This window comes from Atractosteus spatula, chromosome 2 (assembly GCF_055471065.1).
Source record: "Atractosteus spatula isolate fAtrSpa1 chromosome 2, fAtrSpa1.hap1, whole genome shotgun sequence".
NCBI classification, from domain to species: Eukaryota; Metazoa; Chordata; class Actinopteri; order Semionotiformes; family Lepisosteidae; genus Atractosteus; species Atractosteus spatula.
Window position 1 is genome coordinate 21,125,468 of NC_142707.1, and position 23,326 is coordinate 21,148,793.

Here is a 23,326-nt window from a genome sequence, read left to right on the forward strand (position 1 = left end):
AGTGGACCTGACTTTACTGAAGGTTTTTATTTATTTGTTCAATTCTTAACTTAGGCAGACACACTGTATGTGACCCACACATTTCCTGATGTGAATGGTGATCACTTTATAGATTCCAGCTTCTGTGCAGTTTTGTTTTGCTTTAGTGGCCAATTCCAGTAGTAACGCTGTATGGAGTCAGGATATGTTGAAAAAGTCACACAAAAGGATGAGCAAATAAAAGAAAAGGCATGCAGGGTGCCAAAGCTTACACACTCATCTCAGAATTGGTGTCATAGTGTTATTCTGTCAATTGCTTCTTCAACATTGAACAGGCCAAAGTCTGGATAAAGCTGTTCAAAACACAACACTGCTGTGACATTGTACTGATAACTATGACCAACTACAAAACAACAGCAGTGTCAAACTGACTATCTTTTTTAGAAAGGTCAGGTTCTTGTTACCGTTTACAGTTCTTTGACTTGAAACCTTTTAGATTTCCTTTAACTCATACTCCTCCAGGAAGGATAGTAATATAAAAGGTGCAAATGATTAAACTCTAGTAGATGGATCTAAAAATATACATGCATAGAATGTTTACAAAACATTTTTTTTTCACGAGTGTCAAACACCTATTTGCATCCATTCTAAAACCAATTATTATATAAATGTTGTGTGAAGTTTGACTTTCTTAAATCTCATTCTTTATAGCCATTATTTTTCACCTGTAAGTGACTTATTTAGCTTTTTCTGTTTCAAATCTAAACAGAAAACACACTTTGTGTTAACTCCTTACTTTCTCTACAACCGCTGAGACACTGTTTTCTAGCTGCATACTGATCAGTACAGCCTTTCCCCTATTGAGCCACCCTAAATGCTAAAGTACAAGTTATTGAAACAAGCAGTATATTCCCTGCAGTGAAACTTGAAAATTTAAATAGCTTGAAATTAGTCCCATATTATTCCATTTACATTAACTGTAAACTAAATTTTACCATCTATCTATAATATGATTAACTTCTGAACCTTTTCACTAAACACAAAGTGTCACAAAGTGCTCTGACTGAAAATCTCTTTCAAATGGTGAAAATGCACCAAACAAAACAGGAAATGATTTTGAATTTTGATTTGTGGGACGACAGAAGTAATACTTAGACATACCCTGTAAGCTTCATCCCACATGTCATTGACTCTGTACATGTTCACTGCTGCCTTCCATTCCTTGGCCTCCAAGAAGTGATATTCTGCTTCCTGAAACCTGGATTCTCCTTCCAATTCCTTGAAAAGACCAAATTATCAGTCACAATATAAAAACGCATTTAAACCTCAGTGTATTGGTGGAAGTAAAATGTCTTCAAAATGCAAAGCTTCTTGTATACATGCTTTCTTTGCTATTTACCACCTGGGGGTGAACCTTCCTATTTATTACGTATATTTTGGAGAAGAAATAAGACTCAGGTCCTATTGTAAGTGACTCTACAGAAGCTGTTGTAGTCCGGCTATGGGTCCCTGCAAATAATAAAGATAATAGCATCTTCTAAAGGACTAAGTATACATTTACACATTTTGCCTATTGTACATGAATGTAACTATGATTCACTATTTTACACCTCTGCTAAGATGCAATAAATATTGCAGAATGTTTAGCAAATGTACAAACTAAATGAAGAATCCTCCTACCTTAGCCAGATGCAGATGGGTCTCTGTTAGCAGGTCTCTGTGATGTTTTGCAACCAAACGGATCATATCATCATACATTTTGTTTTTCTTGTACATTGTTATGGCTAAATCTGGTTCATCCACAGTCGCAAAAAGCCTATGAAGAACATAATGGTGTTATTTCCAATTCCAGAAATGAAATACTGAAACACAACAGCAAAATCAGTTTCATACTGTCCTGGGCAATTTAATTCAATAAATTGCTAAGGACTTTGTTGACCAAAGAGAGAAAAATATATCCGAAATTTAAAAATATGACTTAAACTTAAAAAGGACAGGAATTCATCCTTTTATCTGGAATGAGCGGAAAAATGAGGGTAATTATCATCTGTAGTTTTAATATTGAAATGTTAACATGGAATATATTTTATATTTTATATTATGGAATATGTTATATTTTATAATACAAAAACAGAAGATATTTGCATTGTAAAATTTTAATTCTATTACATTAAAAATGATCACAATAAGACAGTAGTTTATTCCAGTGTCGAAGTCTATAGCAACATTTTGATATATAATAGCAATTTCTAAAGTTTTCCAAGTCTGAGGTTGCTATTTTATTCCTCACTATTAAGTGAAGAACCCAGTCTTCTCTAGAAGGATTTATATTAGTCAGCATTATCGTATCTCTCGAACTGCATGTTCTATTAAATTGAAATTTTATAATGCTACCAGCCACATTTCAAAAGATCATAAGAGGAATTTATCTTTTACCTTTCATCCCATCCCATAGCCTGGCACTGCAGCTCATTTCTCTTGAAGGCTTCCCATTGCTATGATTACTTTATAATGGATGGAAGGATTTTCCTGAAATCTACCTTCATATAGCCTAAAGAGGAGCCAATTCAATTTTAAAGAAGATCTGTCTTGAAGTGGTTGAATGACTCAATATTTTGATTTGATCCAGTCGTTCAATATGATTATAGTAGGGATTGTTAGTTTTGTTTTTAAGCTCTAAGTATTCATTCCAAGAACCATGTTATATAGAATATACTGTAGTAGCTGGAGGGGTCAATTAGATAAGAGTGATTGACAAACAGAGCACCTTGCCAAAACATTCATATTTTGTTTCTGTAAATACCATTGTACAGTGTATTTCATACCTGCATTTTCTAATGATAATATAAACCAAAAATAAAAAAAATTAGTCTTAGAAATATCATATCCTTCAATTTACCTCTCAGCATCTTTGTATTTTCCCTGTTTTTCCAGCTCTTGAGCCCTGCTGATATACAGAGCAGAGACGTCCTCTTGCGTCATACACTTCACTGCCAGCTGCAGGGGTTACAATTAAAGCCAACATTACAACACTCTTCTCACCTTGAATACCCCATGGGAGTGTACACAAAAAAGCACTGAAATGAAACTGTTCACAAGAGGCATGCAGATAAAGACATAACCTTTTTACATTTTTAAATGTTTTGTGACTGCCCATACTTGGCCAGCAAACCTTAGTTAAAGCATGTTAGTTCATAGACCGAGTTTAAATATAAGAACATTACTTTAAAATACTTTATCAATACACAGACTGAACTCTGTAGTAAAGCTTCCATTTTAAATTCCAGCTATGGTATTAGCCATCTTACTAGGATTCCAAGTAGTGGTGTGCAAATGGCCGAGCACTACTAGAGCAGGGAGATTTTGATACTTTTGGTACAGCTTAGGTGCTCAACACCCAAAAGGCATCTAAATGGATCACGCTGTCCATTAACTACTGCTGCTGCTGTGTCCTGAATCTTTTCAGTTCCCCCTCTCATCCACTGTTTCTCTCCCCAATGTCAATCCAAAAGTTGCTTTTTTAAAGCTACCTACATTTCCTACTTATATTTTTAAAACAGAAAATAATATGGTACCTTATGAGCTTGTTCCCATTGTCCAGCTTGAGTGTACATATCAATAGCATCTTTAATATGCCCGCCTTTAATGTAGAAGCGCTCAGCCACCTAAATTTAAATACATAAAATTGGCACATGCTACATGAAGTCATAATTTGCTCCTGCACATAAAAAAGAAACATATGCTATATTTCATTGTAATGTATTCATTAACATTCAGCGAGCTTTCTCACACTGTCAAGAGACTTACACTTATGAGTCCTGTTATTTAGAACAATTTGCCAGCAGACCGTTCTGCAAAACCCCAATCCCAAAACACTGCAGAAGGTAATTGTTTTGCACACACTGTGCGCTTTTGAAAGCAAGACAGCATGGTCTAACTGTGTGAGCCAAGAAACCCCTTGATTGCAGACCAAGCTCAATTCCTTTGGTTCCTTGGTCATGGACTTGTGACTCTAACCAATAAAGTGGCACAGTAAGACCCTGAAAGAAGGCAATCATTTCAAGGATAAAGGGGAAGTAGCAAGTTAAGTTCAGAATATTCTTTGGTGAGGCACAAGTACTGACTTCCCAAGTGAAGTGTTTATACATTCTACACCCAACGTTTACATCAAAATTAAGTTGTGACAAAATCTCACACACATTTCCTCCAGCAGCTTTCACTATGGTAGAAATCAACTCAATCTATCTAGAAACCATGATTTGTGATCTTTGTCATGAGTACACGCTACACACCACTGCAGATGAAACATTGCACTGGAACAGTTTTATTCTTACATTTAACACTGTTAACCAACCTTCATTAATCAGATTTTCTCGATAAAGCAAACCACTTGAAAAGCATTTTTACAAATACAGCTTGACCAGGAGCAAACAGAGATGGAACACAGCTCTCAGCTTAGTGTTGAATATGCTAGCTAACCTTAACATTTAATAACATGAAGGCACAATAATGGGGTAAATGTAATAGGCATAGGTTTGGGAACCTTTATTCTTTTTTTCCATTTAACAGTAAAATCAGTTATTCACTGTAGTGCAGTCATTTCAAAATACTTTTTTTAATTCAGGTTTATGAAATCATATACTACTGCAAGGGACACAGAAAAAAATGAAGGCAGGAAAACTAATTTTAGAACGTTTATTTACAGCAACCAGAGCTGAGGGTCCACGTCTAATTTAGCTTACCTCATACTCCTGAATGGAGGAATAGTGCTGAGCTATCTTCAAATAGTACTTCATTGATGACTTGTCATCCTGCAGTTCCAAAATATTGACTGCTTTCTTCCATTGACGTGCCCCTATTGCTGCTTCAATTGCCTTTGATGAGCAACTTGGAAGAAAAAAGAACACTCAGAATTAAAGATTTTGGTATGAAAAATAAGAATAATTTATAAAACACAGATTAAAAAGTCCAGTCATTATAAGGAATAATGAAGGAAAGGTAAGGAAGTATAAGTGTGAGATTTTATTGTTTTACTCAAAAGAAGTCTTTTTGACCGTGAGTGTTTGAAGATTGTCAGAGTGCTTTCCCTTACTGTTGGATTAGTTAGGGTCTGCAGCACTCAATTATCAACACTAGTAGATTAAATATCTTGGACAGGACCTTGAGGATAGAAGAGCTTTGTTCAGCTGCAGACAGGCAATGAAAATACACTCTACTATCTACTGAAAACTGCCCCTGGGAGCAAATCACTGTGAATTGTAATGAACAGCACCTGAATTTGATTATAGAAGAAATTAGTATTCATGTTATTCTCCAAACAAGCCCACGTTCACTCTCTTTTTTACAAACCCTTTGTGCTGTCACCCTATTAAATTTGTCCATTCAGAGAGAACACACAGAGAGACTCACCCAGCTTCAATGTAATGGTTAATAGCAGCATCCATTTGCTTCTGCTGGACCAAGTAATCTCCCCATGCCTCTTCTAGCTTCACAACATCAGCAGGAAAAGCAAATCGAGCCAGTTCCACAGCTTCAAAACACCATAATAGAAGTGTGAAAGTGAAAGATTCTCTTCACAAAACAGCAAAATTAGTCTTCAATAGCTAAAACAGGCATATGTTCTAGCAACTATGATAAAACAAATGGTATTTAATGATTCATGTTTAATAACAGCTTCTAAATGGTGGATATGTATAATTATTTTTTTAAAATAATAATGCCACCGAAGAACAAAAGTGTCTGTCTATACATAAAAGTAAGGTGTACAAAACAGATCAGTTGGACCATATTAAAAAAATAAAGACTTCTAAGGCTAAAGAAAAAAAATTCAAAATATTTACCCAAAAACTATTGCGAGATACAGTATATGATCAGGTCTTTATGAAAATGTAAAAAAATATTCCTCTGTCTGTGCTGGCACACTGTTTACCTTTTCTGAAGGCGAACCCCTTGCGGTAACAGTCAAGGGCTCGCTGGTAGTTTCTGATTTTTTCAAACAGGTCTCCAGCCTACAAATTTACAAAAGTCATCTTAATATTAATTCACCAGTCAGGTCAGGAGAATCTTGGCAGTTCTTTTGAAAAGCAAAGAGACCAAATAAGTTAGAGTCTCAAAAAACAATAAAACACAACTGCTTCGTGGTTGCAGCTAAAGCAGTGGTTGCAGGAGGCTAAACTGGATGGAGTTTTCTTGTCTTCTTAGAATAGTTTAACATTTGGGGTGTAACTAGATACATTTCTTTTATAACTATATGCATATATAAAAAGTTGAACACTTGTAGAAACAACATACAAAGAAGCCAGCATAACATGGTTCTAAGGTCATCTTGATAGAAGCATTTTAGATCTGACTGATATAATAAAGCATAATTGGAGTATCATTAGCAGCTCCATTTTCCAGACATTGTGGGTCTACAGTAAAAAAGTGAAAACACAGGGAAAGTAAAGTACTGAAAACAATAAAATTATCTCTGCATCTCTTTTTGGATTTCGTTTTTTCTTCTAAAGAGAATACCAAAATCGCATCTAAGAGGTAGTGTTCTATGAGTTATACGGTCTGTATAAGCCTTCTACACGTGCGTCAACATCAGGCACTGCGAGATACACATGGCCAATCTATAGAATATTGCTGAATCTGGGTCTGTGCTTTGTGCTTGGCACTACATTCTGTAAACATTAGTGTTAGGTCCATGCCACTTATTTTTATATAGTAAGGCTCTGTATTAGTCTAGCTAGTTGCACCATGGAAGCACAGCAACAGAATGCTTACCCGTTCGTAGAACTCCCCTTTGATCAAGGCAGAAGCAATCCTGTTGACGACATCACTATTGGTAATGAGCTCATCCCGGCTCATTGCCAAGCGGGCAGCCTTAGCAGGGAGACCTGCTTTCAGGTACAGGTTAATGGCACTAGAATAGTCTCCCTCGCCTTCCTTCACCTCACCGGCCTTTTCATCCTGATTAGTTTCCATCAGCCATTGGTAGTAACTTCGTCTTAGGTTGTCCAGCTCAGGGTGGCCCTAAAACAATGCAGCATTGTACCCAGAGGTAAGTTATCCAATATTACAAATATTAGCAATAACAAGGTGTTTCCTTTTAACATAACAATTCACACATGATAAAAACAATAAACCCAAGGGTTCAAGGTTAATGGTTGACAAAGAAAAAGAGCAAATGTACAGTGCATGTCATTTTCAGTTTGCACAGATTCATGTGGCCTTTGTATTCCATAAGGATACAGTATTACTTCTTCTTTGGGACTCTGCTCTCCCAATACTGACAATCCATTTTATATGTTAAGTGACTTTTAATAATATATCAGGCTTTATCAGTATATGTTGAGTGGCTTTTAAGAATATAACTCAATCAATTTAAAAATAAATAATATTACAAATAATATTAAACTATTTAAGATTATAATTTAAAAGACTTCAAACAATAGGAAGATGGTGCTCTTTTTCTCGAGTTTCAGATTATAGATGCCAAATGCTGTTAAATCTTATAGCCCTGCAAACAAAGATGTCCAAACAGGCATGTCCTTAAATGAGCTGCAAATATTAGTACAGTTTAACTTACCCTGCCAGTAGAAGTTTATCTGCATCTGAGTTCTGATAATACCTCATTTGAACTGGAATAAACTGGAGCATTTTCTAAATAATTCTACCACTTTCTTACACATTTTGTAGTACGACATTTTAAACTCAAAATACTTTAAAGAACAATTACACTTAATATAAAGGTTTTATAACTTCACAGAGGTAAATCTATTTAAACCATTCTTTCTGTGTAGTAAGTGCTGTTGCTATTTTTATTTTAACCGTGATTACCAGAATCGACAACAAAATAAAAAGGAAGCAGTGGTAGAATGTAAAAGTAGAAAAATGTACTACCTTGGCTTCTGCTACAGCAATGCAGTCATCCCACATGTGCAGCTCCTGATACATTTCCATCACTTCATCAATGGCATTCTAGGACATAAAAACACAAAAAGGTATAAAATAGCTCTTGTGTTTGAAACATCTCAAAAACAGCTCTGTAAGGTGTTATGTGTCAGCCAGCCATGGTTCTGTGAGATAACAGAATTGACAGGTACATCCCCATTCCTTACTGTCTGAAATTGTTCAGTATAACTCAATGTACACCATTTTTAAAGATAAATGGGGATTCCATGTTTAATAAAGTTTATCCTCAGTGTAAGGAAAAAGAAACCCTTTGCTGCAAACTTTAAAGACTGAACTGTACTGAAATAGCATGGCCTATATACTGTACAGTGAGATACAAAATGGCAAAGGGCAAATTAATCTAAACAGAAATACAATTTCGTAGATTTTCTTTCAATTGCTTTTTAAAATTTAAACGTGCACAATTTTGTTTTTGTCATCAAAGGCACTCGTTTTTATTGTTACTTATACCGGCTTGCTGAAAATCCTTGATGTGCACATCATTTGATGAAGTCAAATTACTTTGAAGCTGAAGCCAGCCATAATGCGGACTCCAGCAAACAAATGGAACTTAAACGTAAAAATTCTGCCACATAAAATTTACCTGCTCCAAATAATACATTTCGGCTAGCTTGTAATTTTTTTCAAGCATTGCAAGGCGAGCCTTCACTTGGTAATACTCCGTGCCATCACCACCCTGAAAGCAAAGCATGAATACTTTACTAACACTTGAATAAAAATTCAAATGCCAGGCTACTTTTTTTCCAGTTGGAAACAAAGCATTTCATGAACGTGAACATTAGGGTCCATGGTTCCAAACTATAATCAGGCAACTCTAGACAATTCTCTATGCCCATATATTCCTCCTATTATTTTTTTGTCCATACAAAACCACAACAGTGCCATCTGCTGGCCAACCTTTCAATTCAGCTTATAAAAGTCAAGCTTCCTATAAAAGTGAAGTTCAATGATATATGTAGCATCTCAGATGCCTGTCAACTGTACTGTTAACAATAGAGAGTCCCTTTTGCATAGGTTATAACTTTGTTAGAGATGGATAGTAATAGCAGTAAAAACAAAACAGGGTGAGTCTAGTGCATTTCCTCAACACTCCTGCAATCAACATTTGGCTATACAAACTTGGCAATTCTTTAAAAAAAACAGAAAGCAAAAATGAATTTGTTGGCACAGCTTGAAACACGGCAGATGTTTGCAGATGTTCAGTGGCATGCTGTTACTTGGTTTTGAGTGCCAGTTATACTATCCAAAGGGAAAAGTCAGTCTATATTCTCTCTGAGCCAGGGATGGTAGCCCCAAAGCAGCATACCCCAGCTGGTAGAATTGTTTTCCCCTAGATGGGATTCCAAGTCTAAGTTTCACTAGAGAATAGGGTCAACTCAGTGAAGTGCAGTAAGTCAATACCCCAAGCACAACAGGAATAAAAAAAATATACAGTACACTTTGAGTCTGGAGTATCTGACACACAAATCATATTAGATATGAACCAATCCTTAAATCAATGGACAAGTTAAAACAAAAATTACATACATATTCTTTCGCTATTCGGTCTGCAAGTTTGTTAGTCTCATTCAAAAATCGAGCTTTTGATACATCTCCCAGGGCAGCGAAACACCTAAGACAAAAATATTATACAGTGCATTTAAAAACATGGAAAAACACATTGAATTTATTTTTGTTATTGCTGCTGATGCAGATCTTCATGAAAAGCACAATCAAAATATATTTTAATAAAAGCCCTGACAAATTCACAGATTTCAACAATGGATAAATTTGATAGCTGTGTCAAACCTTTAATCAAGTCAATTAATTCAAACGAAACAGATGAGAAGAATCTTTAGGCAATCAACAATCCAGCAATTCACTTAAAATTCTCCAACTAGCAATGGACCATTATGGGCATTTGAAAACAGTTGATGGTAAATATTTGTGGATTGAGCTATTATATTTAATATGTAAAAATGTTAAACAAAGATGATCTCTAATATTAATAATGCAATTGTTAATTCCCAAATAATATTAATAGATTAGTTTCTGTTAAAGCTTATAAATTTTCACTGATCTACATTTGTATTTTCCTTTAATTATTAATGTGAAACTGTATAGGGAAAACTTTCAGAGTTTGTTCTTATTGAAGTTCTATGTTTTTAAGTTAATTAAGTTTAAACTGTCTTATTATTATATTGCCTTATTAATGTAATTTGTTTTATGGCAGAGACCAGCACAAGAATACAACATAAAAACCATCACTGACAAAATAATCAAGAACATAGCCTCTAAAAAATTTAATAAGAAAATTATTTAACTTCACCTTCTCAAAAGAGAAATTGCATAGTTGGATAAAGGATTTTTTATCAGTCTTACACCTTGGGACACAGACAATCCTGCCAGATGGGAATAGTGTAAATTCATAGTGGGTGTGGTGTGACACACCTACCATAAAACTGTGAGCCTTCTTTAAAAACTCTTAGCTTCTAAAGTTTTTTAGATGGGGCCATTTTGGAGAGGTTAACAAGATATTTCAAAGAAGCTTAAGTTCACTGTTTTTCTGCAGCAATCACAATTTAATAAATGAAAAGATAAAACAGTATATTAAGACACTTTCAATAAGAGATTTATTAAAAATGAAGATAGATATTTGCATCTTAAACAAGCTAAGCTTCCTTAGAATGTCCCTTTTTGCCCATTTGTAATGGACTCACAACAATTAAAGTGACCTTTAAATGAGTCAACTATAGAACAACATTATTGCCTCTCATTATTATGTAATTTCATTAGCCCACAGCTGAAGTGTTGAGAGTCATTATTTGGATCAATTTTATTGTAGTAGCCTCATACACATCTGGAGATCTGTGGGCTGTAACCAAGGTTATGCAGCTGTTTAGCTATACTTTATAATGTTGCTAGGTCCTATTCATAATACACTGACGTCTGGACTACTTGTAATACATAATTACCCTAATAGCAACACATAGGTCAGCATACACCACCGCTCTTTCATTCATTAACTGATTTTTTTCCATATTCTGTTACATAATTTCTGTTAAGATCTGTTTGTGTTCTGCCATTTACTATTCCATTCAAGAACTCTATACAAACACTGCTGCATGTGAAATAAAGGTCAGAAAGCATCCTTACTGTACCAATTAACTTACTGTACCTATACGTCTTTGGACTGTGGGAGGAAACCAGAGTACCCAGATACATAAAATAGGTAATAGTAACAGTGCGATAAATGTGATACTGGGGGATAAATGGGACATAATTAAGTCTCTGCTTCAAGATTCTGAAAGTTATAAAACTGACATGATTTAAAACTATTAAAATAATCTGATATTATCATAAAATATTAGTTTTAAACTACCAATGATATGGAAATAATATTTACAATTACTGAATTACACTTCAATGTAGTTCAGATGACAGATGTTTCTAAACATACTTCGGTCCAAGGGTAAGTCAGAATGGAAAACATGTTTTTTTCACTGAAAGCTTGTTTTAATCCCTTCATGTAGCCTCTCTTAGACTTTGCTGCTTTACTTTGCAGGTTTGTCTTTCATGCTAATCCATCCACTCAATATTAATGGAAAAACAGCATTTAGATGTATATTTCCTTAGTACAAGTTGTACTAAAGTGACCCAAAGATATGTTAAGTTAGGAAAACAACAGAATGATGAGTACAGAAAAAGTATGCAATGTTCTAGGTGAGTCTAAATAATTCTATGATTGCCACTAGTAATACATCACTCTGAAAAGAAGCATTTGTTTTAGGTGAAAATTTAAACATTTAATTGTAAACTGGACCCAAGACAGCAAAGAACTTTCATCATCCGATTCCTCCCAATTTTTTTTTTTAAGAGAAGGCCATTAAGCTGCAATGCTGAAATCAAGACTTGCTTGAAGAGTAATTTTTCAACTGGATATAAATGCATCCGGAGTGTTAGCATTGCTCCCTCATAACTTTAGATTCCTGTGTTGATTTTAGACCACCCATTTCTATGAAAGTTGCATGTTCTTCCTTTTTTTTGTGAGTTTTCTACAGGAACTCCAATTTCCTCCCATGTCCCAGAATCATGCAACATAAGTTGGTCTGAACACTTTTCTATGATTTTATCCCTGGTCTGTATACCGTAAGGAAACTTGGCACACTGCCGTATTACTTTGCCCTGATGAGATTAGTTCTAATGCCTCTTTGCCCTAGGTTAAGAATCAAATAAGGATTGAACAGACTTGTAATATTAACTAAGCACTAACATAAGAGGAATATTTTGATATATTTTACTAGATATCAACTAGGAGTCATCTAGTTGATGAGGAACACAGAGGAAACATTAGTCAAGTTTAAGATCAACATCTTTATGCAGAGGATCTGTTCTGATAATGCAAACACTAAATATGTTTACTTAAAAGCTATGCTATTCATATTTTAGAATAAACAGTGGTTTTTATCATACAATTCAAGGTCCTTATTTTGATTTCTTGATAAGAAAAGCCCTAGCTAGAACCCCCCCCCCCCCATCATACTCCAAGGGCTTGGTATTTGCTTCCAGTCTTCACATTTCAAAATAGACTATTATTAGTCAAAGAATAGACATAAAAGTCTGAACTACTTTCAGGAAACCTTGTTCATTCACAAGCTAAAAAGTTGTTGGACTGTTTAGCTACCAGCATTCCTGTGGGCTGCAGAGGCTCAGCATTCAGAGAGACACTGACCTTTCTGCAATGTGCAGCTGTTTGGCTTCCAGCGAGAGTTTGCTCAGAGTTTTCCACATGGCCTCAGTTTCTGTTGACATTTCAAGGGTCTCCAGGAAAGCAGAAGCCCTAAAATAAAATATTATGTCAATAACAAAGATTTCTTTCACTTAACCATAGAAGTTATTGGCCAAGGTTTATTCATTTTGCACATTAATAATTTAGGTTTTGAATTATTTTTATTCCATTCTGACAGATCAGCAGGATTAACATCTCCTTAAGAACAAAAACACTAGAACAAACTTTGCTCCTGTTATCAATGGATTTTGATCAAATTTCAGGCCTTGTAAAGCTACATTTACACATCAACAATGAAACATAATTGTTACTTTAAGTGTCCAAAACACACATACAGTATAATTACATTGCCATCTATATGTGATGTTCTCATACCTGTAATAGTCTCCATCATCAATGGCTGTGCCAAACTCAATGAGTCCCTCATCCAGAGTATAAGACACAGTGTTCACACCTTCAGTCACAATGACCTCTGTTTTACCATTGCTTCTCTCCAGATCTATTATGTCACCCTACAAATGGCACAAACACAATCTGAAGATATCTCTTTGCAGTTTGCTTGTTTACCACAATTTGTTGTATTTTAAACAGGTAAAATGGCTACTTGATGGACAGTGTTTAACACCGTGCATTATTATATTTAGCTCAGGTGGGTAGCTGCGTCAGCATGTGTAGGCTGCAAAGGAACAAGTAATAGGCTTATTCCATGCTGAAAAGAAAGAAAACACAACATTTCCGTTGTGGTGCCTTCTTCAGGTGTGAGCTCACACCCGAAGAAGGCTCCACAGCCGAAACGTTGTGGTATCTTCTCTTTTCATTATTATACAGTATGTTATATTGTTTCTGCAAAATATTTTGGCTTGCAAGTTAGAGCCTTTTATAAATATTCAAGTACATTTATTTTGAAAATGAATATCAAATACATCTCCTCTTACTCTGACAATGTAAGCTGATGCTTAAGTAATCTATAATAGGATAATACATACCCTTATGTTTTGATCACTAAGACACCTAAGACTCCCAAGTGTTTCTAAACTAAAGGAGCAATAAACAAATTAAACATCACTAGATAATTTAGATGTTTAAAAATATGGATAACTGGGAAATAAGAAGTGACTCTCCATGATTTTTAAACATTTTTCACAGAGGTTACCTCTACATATAATTAGAATTAGAAAATAAACACTCTATTGATATTACATGAATATATATTTTATAATAAGGATACTAAGTCAGAGTATACAGTGTGGTAATAATCTACAGACATGCTCAAAAAACAGTTAAATCAATCATTTAGGGCTAAAGTTACACATGGAAAGTAAATTTACAGTAAAGAGCACTGTTAAACAAAGCTACAGTACCATACTGTATAAGTTGTCCTTAATAATAAGAAAGTACACAGATGGATCACATGCTGTTAATATTTCCTTACCTTGAGAGGGAACATAGTGACCCTCTCTGGACTGTCAATGTTATACCACACACAGAGATTGCCTCTATTCTGAGCAACAATCACATCGCTGCCAGGCACCCATTGGACATAAGAGCAAAAACTCAACACTGTGGTCTTGACACTATTTTCGATATCATATAACTGCAACTGGAGAAAGAGAAGGCCAATTAATCTATATATCATTACTCACAAACAATAGATACAGACAATGTACATATAATTTCACAACTGGGCTCAAACATATTTAATGAAAATTTTACTAAATTAAAGCAATTTCAAGAGATACCTTACAGAATTGCATTTTCACAAGGAATTATATGAGTAGACAGAGGTATCATATAAGTGGTTAATAGGAAAATTTGCATTAAAAAGTTTGAGGAACCTGGAGGAAAGCTAACAGAAAATTGCAGAACTGAATGGAAAGAGGGAAGACAATGCATACAGTACATCGCACACCTGTTCACTCTGTTCTTTGTTTTGTTTCTTGGTCTAGGCCGATTTTTGATAGAACTAAAATCTTAGAATGTCTTACCCGTAATTTTTTGTCCCTGAACAGCAATTTGCGTCCAGTCTCATTCAATTCCAGCCAGTCAATTTTGGTGTCATGACTGATGGTTCCTATGTTAAAGCCACCTATAAGATCAACTGAAAGGGTATGGAGAAAAGAAATTAAACAACTGTTAATGAAAAGGGGCAGATGTAAAATAACTGTGCATGTATTGCATAACAAACACGAAGTCAACAACAATGTTCTGCTTGAGATATTTATAATGATTTTTTTTAATTTCTCAAAAGTAAATAAAACCTGAATCATCTTTATTTACATGTAAATTTACACTGTGTAAAGAATGAGGAACAACTTGTTAAATTCCTCCTCTTTATGCACAGAATATAGTTTCAAAGACGTTAAAGGCTGATATTTCAGAATGACAAGAATACTGTACTATTTATTTCATGACTAAGCTAAAGATCAAAATTCCTGCAAGGGTAAATATAATTTCACCTCTTAAGACAGTTCAGTTTTATTAGATTAAATGTTTCCTCCTGTAAAATTGTAAATTGTGTGCAGTTTTGTAATAGATATCTTGATGACAGTGCCCAATTTATATTAATCTTAATCTACATATAATCTTTTGCATATGTAATGCAGTTTCTCTGATTTTAGACCTTTGTTCCCTCATCTAAGCATCTCAGTGACCCCATTTATTGTCGATAAATCTGAATTTAAACATAACAGAAAATGAATTATTCTATTAAAAATGAACATAACATGTATTTTATAGTAGGTGTGTTTTCATTCAACAGCTACTGCTGGTGTGGCTATCTGTGGGCTCAAAACTCCACATTGGAGACTTTGAACTGTAACAGCACAACCAACAATTCTCTTTGATTCTATGACCATCTATAGACTTAGGAGGTCTAACCATCATAAGAAATATCCTGACTTTGAAGCTATAAGATGGTATATTTATAAAGGTAATATAAATTATATCACTTTAGGACATTTCTAGTTGCATTGTTCAAGGTACTAAGATTATGGGACACATCTGGGAATCTTGCAGATTTTCTTTTCTTACTCACAATACACAGAACTGTAACCAATGTACAATGGGTAAAAAAGAGGACTTAAAAATCTAAGATGTTTTGGTAAAGCAGAAGAGAAAAATGGGTCAACTCCTTGGAAACTTTATAATACATTATAACGTAGTAAAAGCTACAGCTCAAATTTCATTTAAACACAAAACTATTTTCCACCCGCATGATACATTAATAAATTAATTAAAATTCTAAGGACAGAATGAGGATGTTTGGACAATTCTGTATTTTCCATTTGGATTGGGATTCTTGGAATGTTGAAAAAATAAAGATATAAAATGGAATCAGGTTTTCATTCTCACAGCCTGAAAAAAAAAGACAGAAGGACTTCTTTCAACTTAATTAGCATACTAACTGGACAGTCCCGTAACAGATGGTGCTCAGTGTTGACTGATTTGAGCTTTGACACTATTGCTGTGAAGCCACTTTTTAATTGAAAGACACTTACTGCACAAACATATGCTTAGTTTTAGGTCTTCCAGAAAGTAAGAAAAAGGAGTAAAAAAGCTATATAATAAATTCAGTCATTACTGCATTTAAATTTAGAAGTGCTTGTTTAGTATTAAAGTATTAATTTGTGAAGTTATATTTATTTCTTAATTGATTAACATTTAATGATTCACTACACATTTTACTTCCATTAATATGAATTTTATTCTGGTACATGAATATAAAGTGGTCTGAAGCATCTTACCAATTGCAATGGTCTTGATATCAATCAAGTAAGCTAGCTTTTTGTTGTCTTCTATGCCCCTCTGTTTTCTCTCATTCAGTCGAACACTAAAAGCATAACCATTGTTATTGTATTAACAGTATACATACTTTTCTACAATACTCACAATTAATTTAGGAATATTTGATTTGATTGCTTTACTTCTGACCAAATGACACATACTGAAGTCCATAGACAGTTTTGCTCATGGATTTCAAATGCAACATATGCCTATAAAAATACTTGAATTGTGAATGAAACTCCCAAGAACTTATAATAGAAAAAGTATCAACAAACATGAGACCATCCCCTGCATTATCTGTTTGCAATGTCACACCACAAATACCTGAAGGTAGGCAAGGATATTTTAATATCCTCGCAGAAGAACAGTATAGTTGAGACTACACTTTTGTAGTTAGTTTGTAGTCACAAATTGCACCTGTTAGCTAAATTATTGGGCTTAGGTTTTATCTTGCATGACTATGACTACACTGTGTGGAAAAATGTAATGCAACCAATATCCTAGAAGACAGACAGATAAGGTGTAGACAGTAAATGTGTGGAAAGGAATGCCGAGTGACCTTAATACAAACCTTATAATCTACAAGTGCCTTTCATAAAAGCAAGGAAGGTAATGTTTGCAATCAGTATATGGTATGCTTCCCAGGTGGTTCTTTAAACAGAAGAAGCTGGTTATTGTGATATTCAATTTTTTCATGATAGGATTACCTTTTCCAATGCTGTGTCTTTATCATCATTATAATATAGTTATTCAGTTTCAGATAGATATTAAGTTGTTGACTGCATTATGAGTGTATGATACTCTGTTGTCTTTGACTGTTGGCCAAATAAACAAGTGAGCAAAGTATATCTCTAGGTTTTTGTAAGCAGCATATTAATTGACTGCAGTGACATTTAAATGAGAAACACAAGCACACGATAAGCATAAGCATAAGAACCAAACTGTACATTTGGTTGACTGACATGTACTTGACTATTATAATATTTAAACTGTAACAACTAGGTAGAATAGGGCAAGAAAATTTGCTTGGACCAACATGAATACAGAGCAATGATTCAAACATAGTTAATTTATTTAGTTAAAAGATCTTCATGCCATTATACTAGTATAATCCCTAAGATAAACACACTATAATAAAATTATAGCTATGCTTTTAAAATTAATTTTCCAAACTCCAGGGACAATTTCAGTTAAAATGGAGAAATACTGCCGCCTGCTGACAGATATGTTTGGGCAGTGCTGCTTCATTCATGCCTATGACTTTTTTCCTTTTAGCACTTTTCACACAACATTTAAGCAGGCCTTTTCTCTTAAATGTATTACGTTTACTTATTTACCTTGGTAGAACATTTCTGAAAAGTTAACCATGCAGGAAAAGGAAATTAGCATCTAAATGAAAATTTTTAGTGAACACGAACTGATTATAACACTAATAAACTTCCATATCAAGTGTATTTAGCACTTATTTTTGTAATCCTGGTCCTATAGGACCATTGTGTCTGCAGATTATCCAGGTGTTTTTAAAGACCTAGGAAATCTTAATACATGGGCCTAATTAAGCCAATAACAAGATGATTCAAGTCATTAAGAGCTCAGCTTGATTGAAGATCTGTAGACATACAGTACCATCACCCAGGACTAGGATTAATGATCACTAATCTATAAAGAACATATTACAACAAATTCAAATATGTCCAATTGGTAAACAGGTAATTAGAAAGGCAAAGAATTCCTTGAAGGTCTTTTCTATTATGAATAGATTCTTCCCCTTTGCTCAAAAAGCCAAATTACCATTTACCCTGAAACACTCCAGCTGTTTTCAGAACACAACACAAAAAAATCAAAATTGCACATTTTAAAACACGCTGAAAGAAGCCTTACCTGATGAGATGTGGGTTCATGAACTCTGTTCTTACAGATCCTAGGATTTCATTGATTCCATACTCAACCAGAGTCAGTTCCCCAGCATTGAAGATCATACACACCTAAAGAGATTATAACAGTCTAATTAATATCTAGGTAAATCTTTATTTTAAAGCAGTCCTTTGCAGATTATGTTTAATAAACTACAAAAACTGTTTCTGCAAACATGTTGTATATTTGGTCAAAATGAGGTTGATTTGTGAATTAAGATAAAATGTAATGATTTGAGTTTTTCAAAATTTAACAACTTTAGATACTAAGAGTGCTATACTGTGCATTAAAAGGCTGATTGCAAAGCTGTATCTGTAAAAGTAGGAGCCCTAACAAGAAAGAAAAACTACATTGCTTACAGTTTCATTTTCGAAGAAAAACTTCTCATTTCCTCCTGATCCCTGCCATGCAACCTGGAAGACAACAACAGATCTTCTTTCAGGAGACATTACCTCATTGCATCAAAATATGACATTGTAATTCAATCATTTTGTTTCTGCTACATTATACACAGGGAGTGGAGAAACTGGGAGAAGTAATTCTACGCATTTGTTATTTTGATTTTTAATTGAAAACATCTGGGAAATAGTGAATTAATGATTAGCACATGACAGTATTAAAAAGCCTTTACTTTTTATTAAGACTTCAACTTCAAACACAGCACCGGGTTAAGTATATTAAATGTCTCTTATTATGTCAAAGAAAGAAAAATATACCGTAGGGTATGTGATGGTCATTTAGACAGGAGATAACAAATAATTAAAAACTAACGTCTGCTATGTGACTTTTAAATGAAAACCTCATTACTATTTAACAACTGTATATTTTAATCATTATTTAGGTATACAGTATTCTCTAAAAGGCACTAAACTTAAAACAGATTTATATATTTTTATTTTAACTTTTCTTTTTTATTTTCTGTATACTGGAATATTCAAAGCAAATTTCTGTTGTAAACCTTTCCTTAATATTTATATGCCAGGGCCTTACAAAGTTCACAAGATTGGCCTAATTAACCTGCATTTCAATGTTGATAACCGCAGGTCAATAAATCCACTCTAATGTCCAAAGAAAAATTAAGTATAGTACATATCACTTCTATTACTGATCAAATGCTTGCTTAACCTTCCTAAGAACATAAATTTTTATCAAAAGTTACAACAACTTTATTGAACAGTTGCGGAGTCAATAAATAAGCACCACAGAGCAGCCTACAAGCTGCGCAGCACAGATGCTTTCCATCAGAGCCATGATTTCTTTGAACTGCACTGCAGTTATGCAGGTCTGAGCATTCTAAACATACAATACACACTTCGTCAAAGATTAGGCTTAACATATGGTGATTACAATTCAAACATACTGAAATTAACAACTACTATAAGAATAGCATTGTTATTCATTTAACCTGTAATGTGAGGCAAACCCACATACTGTATGTTCAAATCTACTGTGCGTCATTAATTAGCCACAATATATTATGCAACATTGTTTTAATTCCATGCGCACTTTAGCACTTTGGCATCATCTTTGAGAAATACTTTCAGAAGATAAGCTTTCTTGGTTTAGTCAAATGATCAGTAACCACAAAAGAGAGACACACATGGTCGACACAGCAAGTACAAAATGAATTAAGGAACATGTACAACTTTCTTCCATATGGTATATTCAAGACAGGCATTTCTTACCTCACTTAACTTGTTAGAGCCCAGATCTCCCAGAAGCAAAGTGTCTGAAGTGTGAGCCACTAGATACCTATCCTTTCCCATGATCTTAACTTCATCAACCTCATAACCGTAGTGTGACTTCAGCACCACACGGGTTCCAGTGGATAGGTTCTTCACTATCACCTGCAGGCATGAACATTTATGCTTATGGAGTTTGTGAGATTTTTTCAGTGCCATAAAAAGCGATTGGTTCTCATGGTCAAGTGTCAATGTCAGATGCTGGACTGGATAAGATTACTATAACAACAGAGGACAGCAACACAAGTTCAAAGCATTTGACAGTTTATCATTTTAGGAATGGCAATTCAAATCTACAACCCCCCTTCTAAGAGGAAACAGAATTCTCTGTCAACAGTTACCACATGTGATTATTAATAATAGGAGTGTCCAATTCTAGTAGTGGAGGAGCAGCGTGTCTGCAGGTTTTCAAAGTCTCTTTAAAATAGTGGCACCTAAAGATCTGTTAGTGTGGTAAACACTTGGTTTAAAGGACTTTACTATACCGGATGTTGGATTAAACAGACAAAATCTGATAAAATACGAAACATCAGACTTTCCCTGCAATAGCGGAGAAGTGTACAAATAATAAAACATCGTAAAACTAAAAACTACTTAAATGTAAAATTAGGAATATCAATGGTGCCCTACAGGGGGATAGTCAATTGCTTATGATGGGTGTTGTTTTTGTTTTATATGCTTTAACAAATCTTATACAGTATATGACATGAAATAAAAAGCTTGTTTATATTAAAAAAGGCACAGGATCATTTTTCGTTGAGTGCACTGATTGCAGTTAAAAATACTTCATCTTTGGATGTATATGCATAAAAATATTATATTTATTTTCTCATATAAAATACAGTGTTTTTGGGTAGAATAATTGTTATTTGTGATTTAACAGACAATTACAATAACATCCAATAACAATAATCGGCAATAACAGACATCCCTTTCTCCCTAGTAGTCTTTTAAACAGAGGGTTTACTGTACATGTACACACAAAAACTGCATAGTGGTATGGTAGATAGAACTGCTGCTGTACAACTCTGGGTCTTGCATTCAATTTTGAGCTGGAGTGCCCTCTATGTGGGGTTTGCATGTACTGTCCATGTAAATCTACAATATGTTTTCACTAGGTGCTCCCAGAGACACGCTGGTTAGGCTAATTGTCTCTAAATTGCCTTTTCGATTTGTTACACATAAATGGCTGCAATTTCAAGCATGTGATCTTTAAGAATTTAATAATGTGATCTTTAAGAATAAGAAACTACCCTTTTTTAATAATGCTTCAAAAACAACATTGGTGTTTCTATAATCCAATCTGTTTTACACTTAGGCATAAGTACCAAAAATTTAACAAACCTTTAACAAGCATACTCTGCATACTGTACAGCTTACCTGACTCAGTCCTACGTAAGTCATTTCAAATTTGTTCTTATATATGCTTCTCCGAAGGCAGCAATCAAACTGTTCTACTCCTCCACATAATGTACCCTGCACAAAGAACGGAAAACAGCACTTTTGAACATTTCCTTAGCATTTTACGTGAAGGATTTACTTTGCCCAATTAAAGTACATCAAAGTTACTGAGACAAAGGTACTTTGTCTAATTTTTAACTCCTCAACCTACAAGCCTCTAGTTCCGATCATACAAGTTCAATGTACCCTGTAGGTTAAGCATTATGTAATTAAATTTGGGGAAGTAACAGGAATAAACCTGAAGTCAAACTGCATGCACACTCAGTGAAAGAACCAAGGAAAGCACATAATTGATTTTATAGTCATGTCCTCAAAGGTTTTTTACTGTTGCTTTTCAATTATCTGACAATTAATACTAACAGCACAAAGGCGTGACCCATCCCTCTTCCAGGCTAAAGCTGTGATAGTGTACAGATTAGGAATTTCTTTGGGACTGGCTTCCTCCCAGGCACTTCTCCGAGGACTCCAGTTAAAAACTCGGAGTCTGGAAAAACAGAATAGAAATACGGAGAGAAAACAAATTCAAAATCTCAAAGGATGTAACTACTGAAGTTTAAGAAATGATCAATTGTGTTCTGGCCACAAATTTTTAAAGATCCAATGGTCATTCTGGTAAAAAGGTAATAAATACACTTTGTAACTTAGATGTTCACTATTTTTTCCAAAAGATGTAGAACGGACCAATAGTTTCTAATCTGTATGGCAATTTTGGTTGACTTAACAAAATGTATCTTTTAAGAACAGTCCATCAGAGAATTCATTTTAATGCCCTCTAATATCAAGACTGACCTGTCATAGCTGCCAATGACCACAGACTGGCCACTGGGACTGGTGGCTGCCACAGTGAACTCCTTCTCAGAGTGGTCCCGGCTATAGTCAAAGGTCTGGATCACACTGCCCTCCTTTCCGTAGGCCACGATCTTCTTATCACACCCAGCAACCACAATGCTGTTTGCACCCCACGCCAAGGCATAGGGTGGGCAGGAGTGCGTCAACAGTTTGCCCTACAGCAAACAATGGAAGGAAGATGCATGCAGCGCTCAGGTACCTCAAAAAAAAGATATCTAAACTGCCATCAAACACATCAAATAGGTTCAATTCAAATTTGTACTTTTACAATATTCTTAAATGCAAGCTACGTGATAAATATGTAACTCCCAAAATATTTGGCTTAAACCTCAATAAAATAAATCAGCAATTTAGGACATCCTTCTGTGTTAAAATTATTTGGCCTTTAAAGGAACAATTACGACTAAAGAACTACCACACCACACCATGACTACCACAATAATATGCCCAAACACAAGTGTTATCACACTGTTTTTGTAAAATGCAAGATGACTAGAGAATGCGCATTGCCTTTACAGTCATTTAAGTCTTATTTTCTTTTAAACGAAAAGTATACTTTAAAGTATGCTCCCTGTGCTTACTGTGACAACCACAAGCAAACATACCTACCCATCTATGACTGAAAACAAAAGCAAACTAACTATAGCCACTCATAAACACAACTCGGGTTGCTCAATTTAAAATGCACAGGGAATCCTGCCAATTGTGTGGGACAGGATCAATTCAACCAGCATCCTGCCATTTTACTGCAAGGTGGTGAGAAAAACGAAAATGTCATACTTGGGATTCACCTGATCCTTCATCGTCAAAGAAATAGCGCACCACTGTCCCATCTGCGTGGCCAGAAAGGATTCCTTTTCCGGACACACTG

General features: G+C 34.7%; 1 protein-coding gene across 1 annotated transcript in view; it reads right to left on the bottom strand.

Moving 5' to 3' along the window:
* The window catches only part of ift172 (intraflagellar transport 172), a 49,989-nt gene that overhangs the window by 23,369 nt on the left and 3,294 nt on the right, over nt 1-23,326 (bottom strand). The window contains exons 7-29 of the mRNA XM_088909632.1: nt 23,236-23,323; nt 22,396-22,610; nt 21,967-22,090; nt 21,526-21,621; nt 20,089-20,250; nt 18,763-18,816; nt 18,371-18,474; nt 16,450-16,535; nt 14,692-14,804; nt 14,139-14,306; nt 13,082-13,218; nt 12,650-12,757; nt 9,466-9,550; nt 8,522-8,614; nt 7,867-7,944; nt 6,748-6,996; nt 5,909-5,987; nt 5,389-5,509; nt 4,722-4,866; nt 3,555-3,644; nt 2,879-2,976; nt 1,660-1,795; nt 1,141-1,257 (exon numbers count right to left, since the gene is read on the bottom strand). Of these exons, the coding sequence (XP_088765758.1) occupies nt 1,141-1,257; nt 1,660-1,795; nt 2,879-2,976; nt 3,555-3,644; nt 4,722-4,866; nt 5,389-5,509; nt 5,909-5,987; nt 6,748-6,996; nt 7,867-7,944; nt 8,522-8,614; nt 9,466-9,550; nt 12,650-12,757; nt 13,082-13,218; nt 14,139-14,306; nt 14,692-14,804; nt 16,450-16,535; nt 18,371-18,474; nt 18,763-18,816; nt 20,089-20,250; nt 21,526-21,621; nt 21,967-22,090; nt 22,396-22,610; nt 23,236-23,323 (2,746 nt within the window). The remainder of the gene's footprint in view (nt 1-1,140; nt 1,258-1,659; nt 1,796-2,878; nt 2,977-3,554; nt 3,645-4,721; nt 4,867-5,388; nt 5,510-5,908; nt 5,988-6,747; nt 6,997-7,866; nt 7,945-8,521; nt 8,615-9,465; nt 9,551-12,649; nt 12,758-13,081; nt 13,219-14,138; nt 14,307-14,691; nt 14,805-16,449; nt 16,536-18,370; nt 18,475-18,762; nt 18,817-20,088; nt 20,251-21,525; nt 21,622-21,966; nt 22,091-22,395; nt 22,611-23,235; nt 23,324-23,326) is intronic.